At 39.0% G+C, this 15,404-nt stretch overlaps 1 protein-coding gene across 1 annotated transcript; it reads left to right on the plus strand.

Moving 5' to 3' along the window:
• The first annotated feature begins 6,421 nt into the window (after positions 1-6,421).
• On the plus strand, positions 6,422-7,683 carry LOC121398781 (gastrula zinc finger protein XlCGF49.1-like). The gene has a single exon (XM_041578083.1). It carries the CDS (start codon positions 6,422-6,424, stop codon positions 7,163-7,165), a length of 744 nt encoding a protein of 247 aa, XP_041434017.1. The 3' UTR covers positions 7,166-7,683.
• The last annotated feature ends 7,721 nt before the right edge of the window (positions 7,684-15,404 follow it).

Consider the following 15,404-nt stretch of genomic DNA (forward strand, 5'->3'; position numbering starts at 1 on the left):
ATGCAAAATGCACTGGGTCTATGGATACAAATCTCTAAACGGTCGCCAGCTGCTCTACAGGGAAACAAACAAAGCTGCTCAGGTTCTGGGAAGTAAGGTGGGGGGGCCACTTGAAAATATGATTGTTCCCTGCAGAGCAGTTAGGGACCATCTTAAGTTTCTTATAGACAGCAGTCAGAGCAAGTAAAACAAAGGGGGAATTTCACTGCATACAGACAGGTTTCTTATAAAAACAGTACACATGTTTTAATTGAAGTTTATTGGAGATAGATTTATTTTTCATTAAAGGAAGTAAAAATTGCATTTTATTTGACTTTACATCACCTTTAATTAACTTAACTTAAGTGTGTGTGTGATAAGATCCTTATATTGTAAGTTTTTCTGGAGGAGGGACGATTTTGAACAATATACGCCTGTAAAGCGCTCTTTATAACATTAATAAAACAAATTGCCTTCAATATGTCATATACAGTAGAATCCCCATTTCCCGTTGTTCAGGGGACCAGGAAAAAATGATGTAAAATCCTGGAAAATGTTAAATCAGGGAAATTTGTTGAAACAAAAAAGTACTGAAAAGAGATAAGCACAGGAGTCAGTTTTACTTTGAAATACAATATTTACTAGGTAATAACAAGGGTTAAACATTTCAGCACTAATGTTAGTATATGGGGACATGTGCAAGACCTCTCTGTCAGTCACATACACAACCAAAACCAATGAGTGATCTGTGCAGAACTGTATGAGGTACAGTCATTGGAATTGACTATTTACAGGCAAAGTCATGGCAAAAGATACATCTGTTTAATATATTAAACCTCTTTATTCCACCAATAGTAATATTCACAGAGGACAAACAGCAATTTTTGGGAACATCAAAACAAGATTTTAATGTAAAATCAGGGAAAACATCACTTAGGTAGATATTCATCAAAATCCATTTTTTTTTTGAGTATTTTACCAAAAAAAAGACTGACCACGATTATTAATAAAAAAGCACAATTGGATCGGGAAAAATCAATCGAGAAATCCGAATTGTACAATTGTTCCCGAGTTTTTTCCTAAATTGTTCCCAAATCGCTAGAATCCAAATCTTTCCGATTTTTGCATGAAATATTCCAATTTTCTGGCTAATTCCAGAGCAGACCACAGAAACTTCCAAATAGGATAGGGACCTCTCCCATTGACGTATATACAACCTTGGTAGGTCTGAGATGCTGGATTTTCGGATTCAGACGATTTCCATCCTTGGGTTCTAATAAATCTCGAAAAGTTTTTTTCCCCACTAAAAATTCAGATTTTAAAATTTTAAAAAAAACTAGATTTTTCCGATTTTTTGGCATTTGGATCAGGGAAATGCATCCATTGAAATGCATTATAAATAGGTGGGACCACCAATAAAAAATGTAAAATGTGGGAAACCTTCAAACACATTTAAAAAGCTCCATCCCCAGTCAGTATGAATTTCATAGTGTGGATGTGTCCAAATTGCGTGTGTGTGTGTGTATATTTCAGTATAAATGTTTGTACAGTACAAGAGGAAAGCCAAGTCTCAGTGTGTTTGTATAGAGAAATGTACATTGTCAGATAATAGATTGCCTGCCTTTCTAACCCTGCCCCTACCATGAATGAGCAGAATGGAATGTAGAAAAAGAACAGAAACATTCCCAGCTCTCTTCCCTGATTGGCCCCTTCTAGCCAATCCCCTTCATCATTATCAGAGGACTTGTAGTTTTGCTGCAGGCTGCTGGCTTTTGTGCTGGAGTCTACCCAGACTACACATCCCAAAAATCAACATTCAGTTGGTCATTTAAAGCATTCTCTTACTTTGGCGCACTCACAATAGGCATCAACTGGAGCAGGTAAGGAGATTGTCTCTAGGGCACTAGTAGGAGCTCAGCCACATATTGTCTTTATAGAAGAGCCCAGGACAGGGTGGTTATGGGAGGAACTCATGCTGCATCCAGTCTTCATTATTCTTAATTGCTTTGTACCTCTTCTCCCAAACAGCATGGATATACTAATCAGGCCCTGGACTACATTTATAGCCTAGGAATTGCTATCATCTGTCTGTAAAACTGTATATTCATATACAACTATCTGAATCTCTCTAAAAATCGGAAACAAAAAGTTTTAGCTATCTCTCTAGCTAGCGATGTACTTCTACCTCGGTCTATCTATCTATCTATCTATCTATCTATCTATCTATCTATCTATCTATCTATCTATCTATCTATCTATCAATTATCTATCATGTATCTATTTATCTATCTATCTTCTATCTATCTATCTATCTGAAGGGTTGACATGCCTACGTGCCAATCCTTGCAGACCTCTGTACTTGTTTTTCTGTACGACCCTGTACTGTCTCTTCTTAGACAACCTTGCAAAATCAGCATCATGTACCATAAACAATGTTATCAGCTTGCCTTAGCCAAAATATCTTAGCCAATACGCACGCACATATTTGTCTGTTATTTCTCTCTTTCCAATCCTGAAGGATATACCTATTACAGACATATACTTTGCTAATAACTATGCTGATACGTCACTATATTGGGACGTCTTTACTTATAACCTATATAAGCCTATGTTTGACCTTCAATAAAGGGAACTTGTTATTCTGATCCACTCGTTGGTGTTTCTTTGTGCAAGTTCCCCGGATCCGGAATACTAGGCATTGTTGGTCAGACAAAATCCAAAGGTTCCAGTAGCAGTCGGTTCATTGTCCCCTTCAGTCTGGTGTCAGAAGCGGTTACAGTAAGCGGCACGGAAAAGGTAAGCAAAAGATCTGTCTTTTAGACGATATTTTTCTTGCCATCCGTATATGCTTAATGCTGTATTCTTAGCTTTTTGGGGAAACAAATAGCTTTTGGTGAGCTATTTATATAAGGAAATCCCTGACGAGGGATTCAATAGGAGTTCAGAGTTAACTCCAGGTTTAGGAGTTCAGAGTTAAATCCAGGTTTAGGAGTTCAGAGTTAACTCCAGGTTTAGGAGTTCAGAGATAACTCCAGGTTTAGGAGTTTTGGGTAAACTCCAGGTTTAAAGAAAGGGGCCCCGGTTAATATATATTGTGACTCCTGGAATGGATTTCTGCTGTAACGTCACTGCCTTGTATTCAACTGCATGTTGTATGTGTCTGTGTTTTACTGTTTGTATGTTATGACAATGTTAAAAGGTTAAAGCATATTTTTTGTTGTGTAAAACGATCGCTATATTAAGGACCCTTGCTCCCAAGGCAGCCCGTAAATTGTTTTGATTTATTGCGATCGCTTTACTCTATTTCTTTTTGACGTCTTGCTTGTGCTCAGTAGTAGTATTTGAGTTTAGAAACCACACGTTCCCTATAAATCACTATTAGTGCACATGAGCTCTGCCATTCAGAGACAGGCTGTATTTTTTTATTATTTCTGAAATCTAGGATATAAGTTGTAATAACCACTTATATAGTATTTTTTCAAATAAGTAGTCTTCCTTAGGAACTCTGCGAGTTGCATGTAACACTACATACATTTAATTTTAGTATTTCTATTTGCCCTCTCTTCTTTTCTCACTAAGAAACTCACTACTTATTTGGTGCAAGCAAACAGCGTGGTTGAAGGGTTGACATGCCTACGTGCCAATCCTTGCAGACCTCTGTACTTGTTTTTCTGTACGACCCTGTACTGTCTCTTCTTAGACAACCTTGCAAAAGCAGCATCATGTACCATAAACAATGTTATCAGCTTGCCTTAGCCAAAATATCTTAGCTAATACGCACGCACATATTTGTCTCTTTTCTATCTTGTCCATCCTGAAGGATATACCTATTACAGACATATACTTTGCTAATAACTATGCTGATACATCACTATATTGGGACGTCTTTACTTATAACCTATATAAGCCTATGTTTGACCTTCAATAAAGGGAACTTGTTATTCTGATCCACTCGTTGGTGTTTCTTTGTGCAAGTTCCCCGGATCCGGAATACTAGGCATTGTTGGTCAGACGAAATCCAAAGGTTCCAGTAGCAGTCGGTTCGTTGTCCCCTTCACTATCTATCTATCTTCTATCACCTATCTATCTATCTATCTATCTATCTATCTATCAATCATCTGTCTGTCTATCTATCTATCTATCTATCTATCTATCTATCTATCTATCTATCAATCATCTGTCTATCTATCTATCTATCTATCTTCTATCATCTGTCTATCTATGTATCTATCTATGTATCTATCTATCTATCTATCTATCTATCTATCTATCTATCTATCTATCTATCTATCTATCAATCATCTGTCTGTCTATCTATCTATCTATCTTCTATCATCTATCTATCTATCTATCTATCTATCTATCTATCTATCTATCTATCTATCTATCTATACATCTATCTATCTATCAATTATCTATCATGTATCTATTTATCTATCTATCTATCTTCTATCTATCTATCTATCTATCTATCTATCTATCTATCTATCTATCTATCTATCTTCTATCATCTGTCTGTCTATCTATCTATCTATCTATCTATCTATCTATCTATCTTCTATCATCTGTCTATCTATCTATCTATCTATCTATCTATCTATCTATCTATCTTCTATCATCTGTCTATCTATCTATCTATCTATCTATCTATCTATCTATCTATCTATCTATCTATCATCTGTCTATCTATGTATCTATGTATCTATGTATCTATCTATCTATCTATCTATCTATCTATCTATCTATCTATCTATCTATCTATCTATCTATCTATCTATACATCTATCTATCTATCAATTATCTATCATGTATCTATTTATCTATCTATCTATCTTCTATCTATCTATCTATCTATCTATCTATCAATCTATCTATCTATCTTCTATCATCTGTCTGTCTGTCTATCTATCTCCTGTATCATATCTCTCTCTCTCTCTCTCTCTCTCTCTCTCTCTCTCTCTCTCTCTCTCTCTATATATACTGTACCTGCCTGTCTTTCAATATACCTGTGTGTTATATCTATATACAATATCTATATCTATCCATATATACCTGTTTATATATATCTGTGTCTGTCTTTCTATGTCTATCTATCTGTATGTATATGTATCTATATCATATCATCTATCTATCTATCTGTCAATTATCTATCATGTATCTATTTATCTATCTATCATCTATCTATCTATCTATCTATCTATCTATCTATCATCTATCTATCTATCTATCTATCTATCAATTATCTATCATGTATCTATTTATCTATCTATCTTCTATCTATCTATCTATCTATCTATCTATCTATCTATCTATCATCTGTCTGTCTATCTATCTATCTATCTATCTATCTATCTATCTATCTATCTATCTTCTATCATCTGTCTATCTATCTATCTATCTATCTATCTATCTATCTATCTATCTATCTATCTATCTATCTATCTTCTATCATCTGTCTGTCTATGTATCTATGTATCTATGTATCTATGTATCTATCTATCTATGTATCTATCTATCTATCTATCTATCTTCTATCATCTGTCTATCTATGTATCTATGTATCTATCTATCTATCTATCTATCTATCTATCTATCTATCTATCTATCTATCTATCTATCAATCATCTGTCTGTCTGTCTGTCTGTCTGTCTATCTATCTATCTCCTGTATCATCTCTCTCTCTCTCTCTCTCTCTCTCTCTATATACTGTACCTGCCTGTCTTTCAATATACCTGTGTGTTATATCTATATACAATATCTATATCTATCCATATATACACCTGTTTATATATATCTGTGTCTGTCTTTCTATGTCTATCTATCTGTATGTATATGTATCTATATCATATCATCTATCTATCTGTCAATTATCTATCATGTATCTATTTATCTATCTATCTATCATCTATCTTCTATCTATCTATCTATCTATCTATCAATCATCTGTCTGTCTATCTATCTTCTATCTATCTATCTATCTATCTATCTATCTATCAATCAATCATCTGTCTATCTATCTATCTCCTGTATCATCTCTCTCTCTCTCTCTCTCTCTCTCTCTCTCTCTCTCTCTCTCTCTCTCTCTCTCTCTATCTATCTATCTCTATCTGTGTCTGTCTTTCTATGTCTATCTATCTGTATGTATATGTATCTATATCATATCATATGGAAGCAGAAGGTGCTTATGGTTTATTTTTCTATTTTGCATTGAGTTTCCCTTTAAAATCTGTAGTTTAAAGGGACAGGAAAATTAAAAATCAAAAACCTAATATCCCCTGTAGCCATTACCCCTGCAATTACCATAGTCACTGGAGAGACTTCAGACTGCGTAGTTCTATTCCAATCTAGAAATAGGATTGCAGACTGGGTGGTTGCCATTCATTGTACAGAAGTCCATAATATGAGTCTTATTTGCCATGTTTGTGTCTCAGCAGGAGAAACCATGGAGGGCCATGAAACTGATTCCCAAAAGAAGATCGGGAAAACCGTGTGGAAATTATCTAAAGCCATAAAGAAACAAACTCATATTGCTAAAAATATATTCAATGTGGGCAAATCAGATCAAAATCTCAAAGCAGCCCATGAAAATAACCATAGAGTTCTCATGTGCAATGGGTCACCACAAGCCCTGCCTCCTACAGCTAACAAGAGTCCCCGGCCGTTAAAGGTTCAGCAGATTGTCCAAGAGAAAAAGTTTCCCTACAGTGTTGGAAAGAAGGTGGAAGAAAAGGCCTTTTATAAAGACAATGAAGGGAAAGACTCAAAGAATAAGCGTTTTTCCTGTGCAGTTTGTCAAAAGAGATTTGCTCAGAAATCCAACCTTATGACGCACATGAGGGTGCACACGGGATCCAGGCCATACGTGTGCACGGAATGTGGCAGGAGCTTCAGTACCAGCTCCAATGCTGTCACGCACCAGAGAGTCCACACGGGAGAGAGGCCCTACAGCTGCGAGGAGTGCGGCAAGAGTTTCAGCATCAGCTCCAACCTGGTCACTCACCTGCGGGTGCACACCGGAGAAAAACCCTATGGGTGCTCTGACTGTGGCAAAAGCTTCACCCACCGCTCCAACCTGGTAATTCACCAGAGGGGACACTCAGGAGAGAAGCCCTACGTCTGCTTAAAATGTGGGGAAAACTTTACCCACAGTTCCCATCTTGTGGCGCACCAGAAAATCCATTCGTAAACAGTGTGCATTTATCTGGCTGTATTAGTGGGGGGAGGGCACACTCCATCGATAGGGGGGAAAAAAAGGGACAGTTGGGAGTTATGCTCTAACATGCTGTACATGTAAGGTATATAAGAAACTCCTTGTATCTATATATCCCTATATCTTAAGTATCTAGGGTTGCCACCTGGCTGGCATTTTACCTGCCTGGCTGGTAAAAATGATGGCTGATCCCAATGTTATTAATAGGGGAAAAAAGATAAATATATAGGAAGGCTGGTATTTTTTACTAGAAACGGTTGCAACCCTATTAGTATCCCATGTAACGGGGTGTTTGCTATACTGGGAAATAATAAGCCTTATGATCAAACCCCTCAGTGTCAAACCTTTAGAAGGTCCATGGACATGAATCTATGTGTGTATTACACATTACATGCAGCTGGAATTACCATAAAGCATTTCACATTCTGTGCAGAACAAACTCATTGCATTCTCTTCATATTCTCCTCTTAACACCACACTAGGTGCTGCCTAAAAGGACCAGTAGCACCAAGCAAATAAAATATTAACAGTTATTTATGTCCTGTAAATGTAACATATTTTATGTTTGTTTGGAACAAAAGTCCTGTTTTTATTATTATTATTGCAGTGTGTGTTTATCTGTATCTGTGAGTCACAGTCACGGTCGGGCATGTAAGGGTAAGGCCCAAATCAGTTCCCTGGTGGTTGGTTTCTCCGTGAGGAGCCCTACAAAACACAACTACAGATTTTTATATAGAAATATGATTTCTAGAAATTATATTTTATGTGCAGGATAAAGGAGGACATAAACTGCCAGATCTGCTTGTTTGGAGGCCATAATATGAGTGGGTCTGGTCCCAGTTTGGCCACTGGGGCCTGTGGGGCCTGTGGAGGAACGATGAACTCATTGTCTTATGGGATTTTCAAACCTGAATGAAATCTGAATGAATTTTGCCACATATCAGTCAGGCACGTCTGTCAGGCAACCTAATGAGCTGGCCAATAAGCTGCTGACTTGGTTTAGAGGGGGGGGCACATACAAGGGCCAATAAGCTGCACAACTGACATCATTTATGCATTATGTTCTAATGCAAGTTCTCCATTCAATTGGTATCCGTGATCAAGCTGCATCCTGATTCTCTTCCTACCTTTCTGATTGCTCCTTCTCTGTTACTTTTGCAAACAAATCCTCTCTTCCTGTTCATCTTAATGTGGGGGTGCTTCAGGGTTCTGTACTTGGTTCTTCTTGTACACTCCTTATATCTTCATTTGGCCTTAAATATCCCCTCTATGCCGATGACATTCAGATATATTTAGACACTCCCTCACTAACCTCTGACGTTCAAACCCAGATAGCAGACTGCCTAGTAGTTATCTCTTCCTGGATGAACCAACACCACCTCAAGCTCAACTTGGCCAAGACTGAGCTCATGGTGTTTCCACCCAAACCGAGCCCTTCTCTTCCTTTCACTATTACTATTGATGGCATGACTATTAACCTGGTTAACTCAGCACGCTGCTTAGGGGTCATCTTTGACCAGTCCCTCTCTAATCATATTAAAAATGCTGCCAAAAACTGTCGTTTCTTTCTCCGCAATATAGCCAAGATACGCCTGTTTCTTTCACAAACAACAGCCAAAACACTAATGCATGCCCTTATCTTATCCCGTTTAGACTATTGCAATCTCCTCCTAACTGGTCTTCCTGACTCCCATCTCTCTCCCATCTCTCTCCCCTCCAATCAATCTTAAACTCTGCTACCAGGATCCTTCTGCTCTACCTGCTCAACCCCAACTAAAATCCTTAGCGTGGCTGCCTGTTAAGCAAAGGATAGCATGTAAAACCCTTCTACTATCATTCAAAGCCCTTCACTCCTCTGCTCCTCACTACATTTCTTCTCGTTTTACTATACGTTCCTGGTCGTCTTCTCAGTGCCACCTTCTCCTCACACCATCCACATCCACTGCCACCTCTCGTCTCAAATCCTTGTTGCTCCTTACCTCTAGAATTCCATCCCTGAATTCCCTTGTAATCTCTTAATCTCCTCAAGAAAAAACTAAGTCTACCTTTTGCACGACTAGAACATTAGCCTAGTCCTGTCCCTACTGACTATGCCTTACCTTGTGCACTTTTTATCTCCAATTTGCACCTGTATGTTAGCCTCCCATCCACTTAGACTGTAAGCTCTATGGGGCAGGGACCTCCTTCCCACTATGTCTCTTACCACATAGCACTTAAACTCTTTGTCATACGATTCTGTATATATTAATTATGTGATTTGTCTCCCCCATGCATACTTTTATATATATTATACTTTTATACACTGTACAGCGCTGCAGCTCCTCAACAGCAAAAATAAAGTTATACATACATTTATTGGCCTATGTGTGGTCACTGTAAAGGGGTGGTTCACAGTCAGTTAACTTTTAGTATGTTATAGAATGGCTAATTCTAAGCAACTTTTCAATTGGTCTTCACTAGTTTTTATTTTAGTTTTTTAATTATTTGCCTTCTTCTTCTGACTCTTTCCAGCTTTCAAATGGGGTTCACTGACCCCATCTAAAAAAACTAATTCTCTGTAAGGCTACAAATGTATTGCTATTGGTACTTTTTTTTTTTTTTGCTACTGTTTTCTTCTTTGCCTTCAACTCTGGTTCCTTTTGATGGCTCCCTGGACCCCCTTAGCACTTATACACCGGGCCCTGGACGACTGTCCCCTCTACACCCTCCTATGGCTGACCTGAAAAGATTTACCTAGGGTTGCCTCCATAGTTAAAACCAGGCAAAGGGACTTGCCAATAATATTGGAGGCTGGTGCAGTGACATATGGAGCGGGAAATTGAGCAGGGTTATCACATCATGGATGGGGTTACTCAGCATCGATTCTGCACCTGGAGCCCCCAGAGGCAAAAACCAAATTTCTGGTTTAAAAAACAGGAATTTGGCTCTCAAAGGTACCAGGAGCAGGTTTTTTTTTTCCTCCCAGGTAACCTACTCGCCTCATTGGCTCAGCGCACCTGGGGTTACTGCCCTTGGGTTTGAGTGGCTGCATTTCTGCCTGGTTTTCAGATTGCTCATGGCCCAGCAAGTATAAATTGATTTCATTCTTTTCTGTTGGTCTGTATCCATTTTTTTCTGCATTGGGTGTTGGAACCCACTTTTCTGGGTGCAGATTCACAGTGCAGAGATATAATCAGGATGGTTTTCTGCCAGGGGCACTGACACTGACTGGATTACTTTGCCTAGTAAGACACCGGACAACACTTGCTATTGTGATGCCTGTGAATGTGATTAAGGGGAACATTCCCCACTCCCTGCCCTGAGCTTCCCGGAGTAACAGCACCAAAGACTGACCAAGGTAAGGCTTGTGCTTAATTCCTCTACATCCCTATCAGTATAATTAGAAATAAGGTCACATTCTTACTCTTCTACCAGTTCGCTGACTTTTACACTAACACACACAGCACTAACACACACATATTTGCTTTGTTTTTTAACTACATTATTTTCTGCCATTAAAAAGTGTTTTATTACCTTGTTTAACGGCTGTCAGTGTTATTACTCTGTGCAATTGTTTCATTTCTGTGATGTAATTGCATTTTTAGAAATTCTGTTGCTGGAAATTGGTTCATGTGCCTCAGTGTGCAAACATTATATTTTTTCTGATTTTGTATTAAGATTTATAATAACTTGCCTTTCAATCCTAGAACTTGTGGCCCATATGATACTGTAAAATACATGTTTTGAGTAGAGCTGCCACTTTGTGCTTTTAATAACAACTACATATTGAATCCATATCCTGCATGGCTAGTTAGCAATTAACTTAGATGTGTGCTGTAGACTGAAATGATTTATGTGAAGCCATGCATCTAAATGAAATGCAAGATGTGGATTCAATATGTGGCATGTATTAAAGAGGTGAGGTGGCAACTGTAGCTTTCAGCCAATTTTCAGAATCATGTTAAAACTGCTAACTTTAGCAGAGCTTTGTAGTTTGGAGTAGAAAATCATAAGAAGCAGTATCGATGAGGACACGGCTGTCATCAGAATTTGTGGGGCCCCGTACGACAACATTTGCTAGGCCCACCCACAAGTAAAAATAAAGACATTGTTTTCCAGCCCCCCCCCAAACAAAAACTAAAATAAATCAGTGGCCAGCCCCCATTAAAAGGATTATAGTCTCTGGGAAGGGACTGTGGGATAGTAGGGAGATATGGTGCCTATAGTAACAGTGGTATAATAGTCTCTGGGAAGGGACTGTGACTGTGGGATAGCAGATATAGTAGGGAGAGATGGTGCCTATAGTAACAGTGGGATAATAGTCTCTGGTAAGGGACTGTTGCTGTGGGATAGCAGGTATAGTAGGGAGAGATGGTGCCTATAGTAACAGTAGGATAATAGTCTCTGGGAAGGGACTGTGACTGTGGGATAGCAGGTATAGTAGGGAGAGATGGCGCCTATAGTTACAGTAGGATAATAGTCTCTGGGAAGGGACTGTGACTGTGGGATAGCAGGTATAGTAGGGAGAGATGGTGCCTATAGTAACAGTGGGATAATAGGGAGTGTGGCTGTGGGAAAGCGCACGCACCCCCCCCCCCCCCACAATGTGTATTTTCTTGTTTGGTCCTGAGCACTGGGATTGGCATATAGGGGATTAGGGGATTTAAAAAAAAAAAAAAAATAGTATGCATGTACCCAGTGTTTTAGAATCCGTTCAGGTCTGGCAAAGCAACATGCTGCCCTAGGTCTGGGTCTTCCCAGAAGTCCGGGTCTGGGAATGGACTATGAAATAGTAGGGAAATATAACGACAGTAAAACAATGAGACAGACCTTCTTTGGATACAGGAACTTTGACTCACTAATCAGCTAAGAATAGTTCATAGTATGTACCACAGGCCACTATCCACTACTTTTATTACTCCATAATTAATTTTGAAATCTGTTTTAATAGTGCAAGATTTTTTTAATTTTGAAATTTGGCATGGGCTAGACATGATGCCCATTTCCCAAGTGCCCTAAACCACATGACTTGTGCTCTGATAAACTTCACTCATTATTTACTGCTGTACTGCAAGTTGCAGTCTTATCAACGCCCTCCCTTTCCACTTTGCACCCAGCAGGCAATCAACATAACAATGAGTAGCTAACCAGATGCTCTTCTCATGTCTACCACTAGGAAGCCCACTAGCATGACTTGGATCGTACTGAAGTACAATGAGAAGGGGAGAAACAATAGATGTCTCAAAGCAGTTCTATGATGAAGTGCTGGCTCCTCCTCAAAGCTCAGAATCAGGCACAATGCAAGGAGATTGCTGCCTCCAGTTTAATTTTACAGCTAAAAAAATACATTTGTCGGATCAAAAATAAAATTTAAAGGGTATAATTATTTGCAATGTAAACAGTGTAACTTGGGAATCATGGCAGAATCCCTTTAAATGCCAAAGAAAGTCCCATTCTAATGGGGGGGACAATTTGTTAGGCAGTCAATTCAATTGCTAGGTTGGGGTGGGGGGGGGGAATGAATTACCTTTCCCCAGCGCTGCTTTAGGCTTGCACATGTGCAGTAGTGCAGCATCCAGACATTTTCTGTAGTCGAAGTCTGAAGACGGAACCCTGGGAGAGATAGGTTACACGGTGGTGCAGGGATGCATTCTCTCTCTCTCTCCCTCTCTCTCCAGGTTGGTGGAATAAACTTTTACTAGGGATCCACGAATCAACTATTTGAGATTTGGCCAAATCCCTTGTGAAATATTCCGCTGAATACCGATCTAATTGTCCATAAACAGATCATGTAACATTGAAGTATCACTGGAGCATAGTCCCTATTTAATGCTAAGAGCCTAATTGTGTCCAGCCTGTGGAGCCACATCATTTGTAAGCATCAGAAATCTATCAATGCCCCATCTTGGTTCATCCACAGAGTCAATCGACTGAAATTTAAGCTAATGAGTGTCGATGTACTGAGACTGGCAGTGAGGTTTAGCTCCCTACACAGTGGGCCTGTCCCAACCATTTACATTGACAAGTGAGGGGTGCAAATACTGCTCAACAGTCCTAAATACTGCCCTCCTGTTGTGCCACAAGCCTTAGGGGCAGATAAACTAAAGGGCGAAGTGACTAACGCTGGGGACGATTCACCAGCGATACCGCTAGCACTCATTCACACTCAGGTGAATGGACGTTACTCCGCAAATTCACTAAGATGCGGATTTTACTGAACGTTCCCTCAATCGCCAGACTTGCCTTCTCCACCTCAGACCAGACGAAGTGCACTGGAGCGCATAGAACATCCTCAATCTTCTGTTACTTACGTCATCATTTTAGTGGAAAAAGTTTCCAAGTCCCAAAAAACACTGGCGTCTTCCTTTTTTTAGAGTGATAGCCTGCAAGAGTCCTTAAAAGTTGCGCTAGGCATAATTGAACGCTAGCGCATCTTTGCTTTGATTGGCGAAGTAACGCTAGTGAAAATTCGCCAACATTTGGCGCCCGTGAAGCAAATTTGCATTTTAGTAAAATTTTAGCGAATTTTCATCTGGTTAAGTGTAGCGATGGGTGTGAAGCCTTCACTGGTGAATTTTCGCAGGATAGTAAATTTACCTCTATGTGTATTTATTCAGACTTTGCCTTTTGCATTTACACTAGGGATGCAATGAATCCAGGATTCAGTTTGGGATTCGATCTTTTTAGGCAAGGATTCGGTCAAATCCTTGTGACTGGTCAAACCGAATTTGCATATGTAAATTAGGGGTAGGGAGGGAAATCATGTGATTGTCACAAAACAAGTGAAAAAAAATGGTTAAGTTTTCCTTTCCCATCCCTAATTTGCATATGCATATGTCAAATCGGTATACGGCCGAATCCCAAAAAGTGGAATCGTTGCATCCCTAATTTACACCTTCTTCTTCTTACACTTTATATTTCTGCATAATCCTACAAAACGATAACTTTGAGAAAGAACTCAGCAGGCGGTGGGGTATCTGCACAAAATATGGATTAGGGGGGGGGTTGGGTAGGTAAAGAAGTCGGAGGGGTGGAGGATGGCGAGTGGTGCATAATAGTAAATACTGTTCCTGATTTTTGGATAGGCACCGCTATTGGATTTATAATGGGCTACAGATAAAGTCTCTGTTAGATGGGCCAATGGACTGGGCCAGAGCAGGTCTCTAGTTTGAGCAATTGCCAGAGCCCAACCAATAACAAAGCAGGGCTCATTTATAAACACCTGGCCAGTAACCAATAAAGTGACTGATTTCAGTGCTCAATCTGCAGCTGGCTGAATAAAAGCCATTTAATGGGCCAGTATATGAGCTTTGTGTTGCCGCACATTATACGAGGGAGAAGCAATGAAACGCATGAAGGACACACGGACAATTTCTCTTTTTAACACTTTAATTTAAGGCTTGAGCATTTTAGCATCAAACAATATTTATATATTAAAAAATTACACTAAATTGACTTAATTTAACAAGTCCAATGAAACCTTATGGTCAATAGTGATTGTGCCTTCCAAGTACAGATCTGCGTCATTAATCGCTTCCTTTCTCGGGGTCTCGCAAGTCCTGCCATTTTTTTTTTCTAAACCCTGTGCTTTTTGACAAGCACTTTCCAGCATGTGATATTTATATACAATATATATAAGTAAGGAGCCTTTAATATACACATTCAGACAGCGCTCAGATACAGAGGAATATTCCGGCTGGACACCCAGACCCGCTGAGCCCATCATTATTTTACTCCAACATAAAACTGCAAAAGAAAACACAAAAAAACATTTACAAATTCCTGTTTTTGTTACCATTCACTTACATTCAGTGAACACCAAAGGGGGAAAAAAAATACAGCAACTGTACTAGAAAAGGCAAATAAAATAGTTTTTAGTTGGAAATTCACAACATTAGAAATTGTTCAAAAACCGCCACTATGGTCTGCAAGGAATAATTTGACATCTTTTGTATTAAATTGCCCCCACTCCCAAACAAAAAAAAAAAAAAACAGTAGCGGAATTGCAAAGGGATCCCAAAGCAATTAGGTGGGGAGTTCTTTTTGGTTTCCTGCTGTTAACAGTCTATTACGAGTTAACTTTTAGCATATTATAGAATGGCTAATTCTAAGTAACTTTTTAATTGTTCTTCATTATCTATTTTGTATGGTTTTTGAATTATTTGCCTTCTGCTTCTGACTCTTTCCAGCATTCAAATGGGGGTCACTGACCCCATTTAAAAACAAATGGTCAGTA

Source organism: Xenopus laevis, chromosome 9_10S, assembly GCF_017654675.1.
Source record: "Xenopus laevis strain J_2021 chromosome 9_10S, Xenopus_laevis_v10.1, whole genome shotgun sequence".
NCBI lineage: Eukaryota > Metazoa > Chordata > Amphibia > Anura > Pipidae > Xenopus > Xenopus laevis.

Coding starts and splice junctions, on each gene's coding strand:
- LOC121398781 (XM_041578083.1), top strand. CDS start 6,422: ATGGAGGGCCATGAAACTGATTCCCAAAAGAAGATCGGGAAAACCGTG.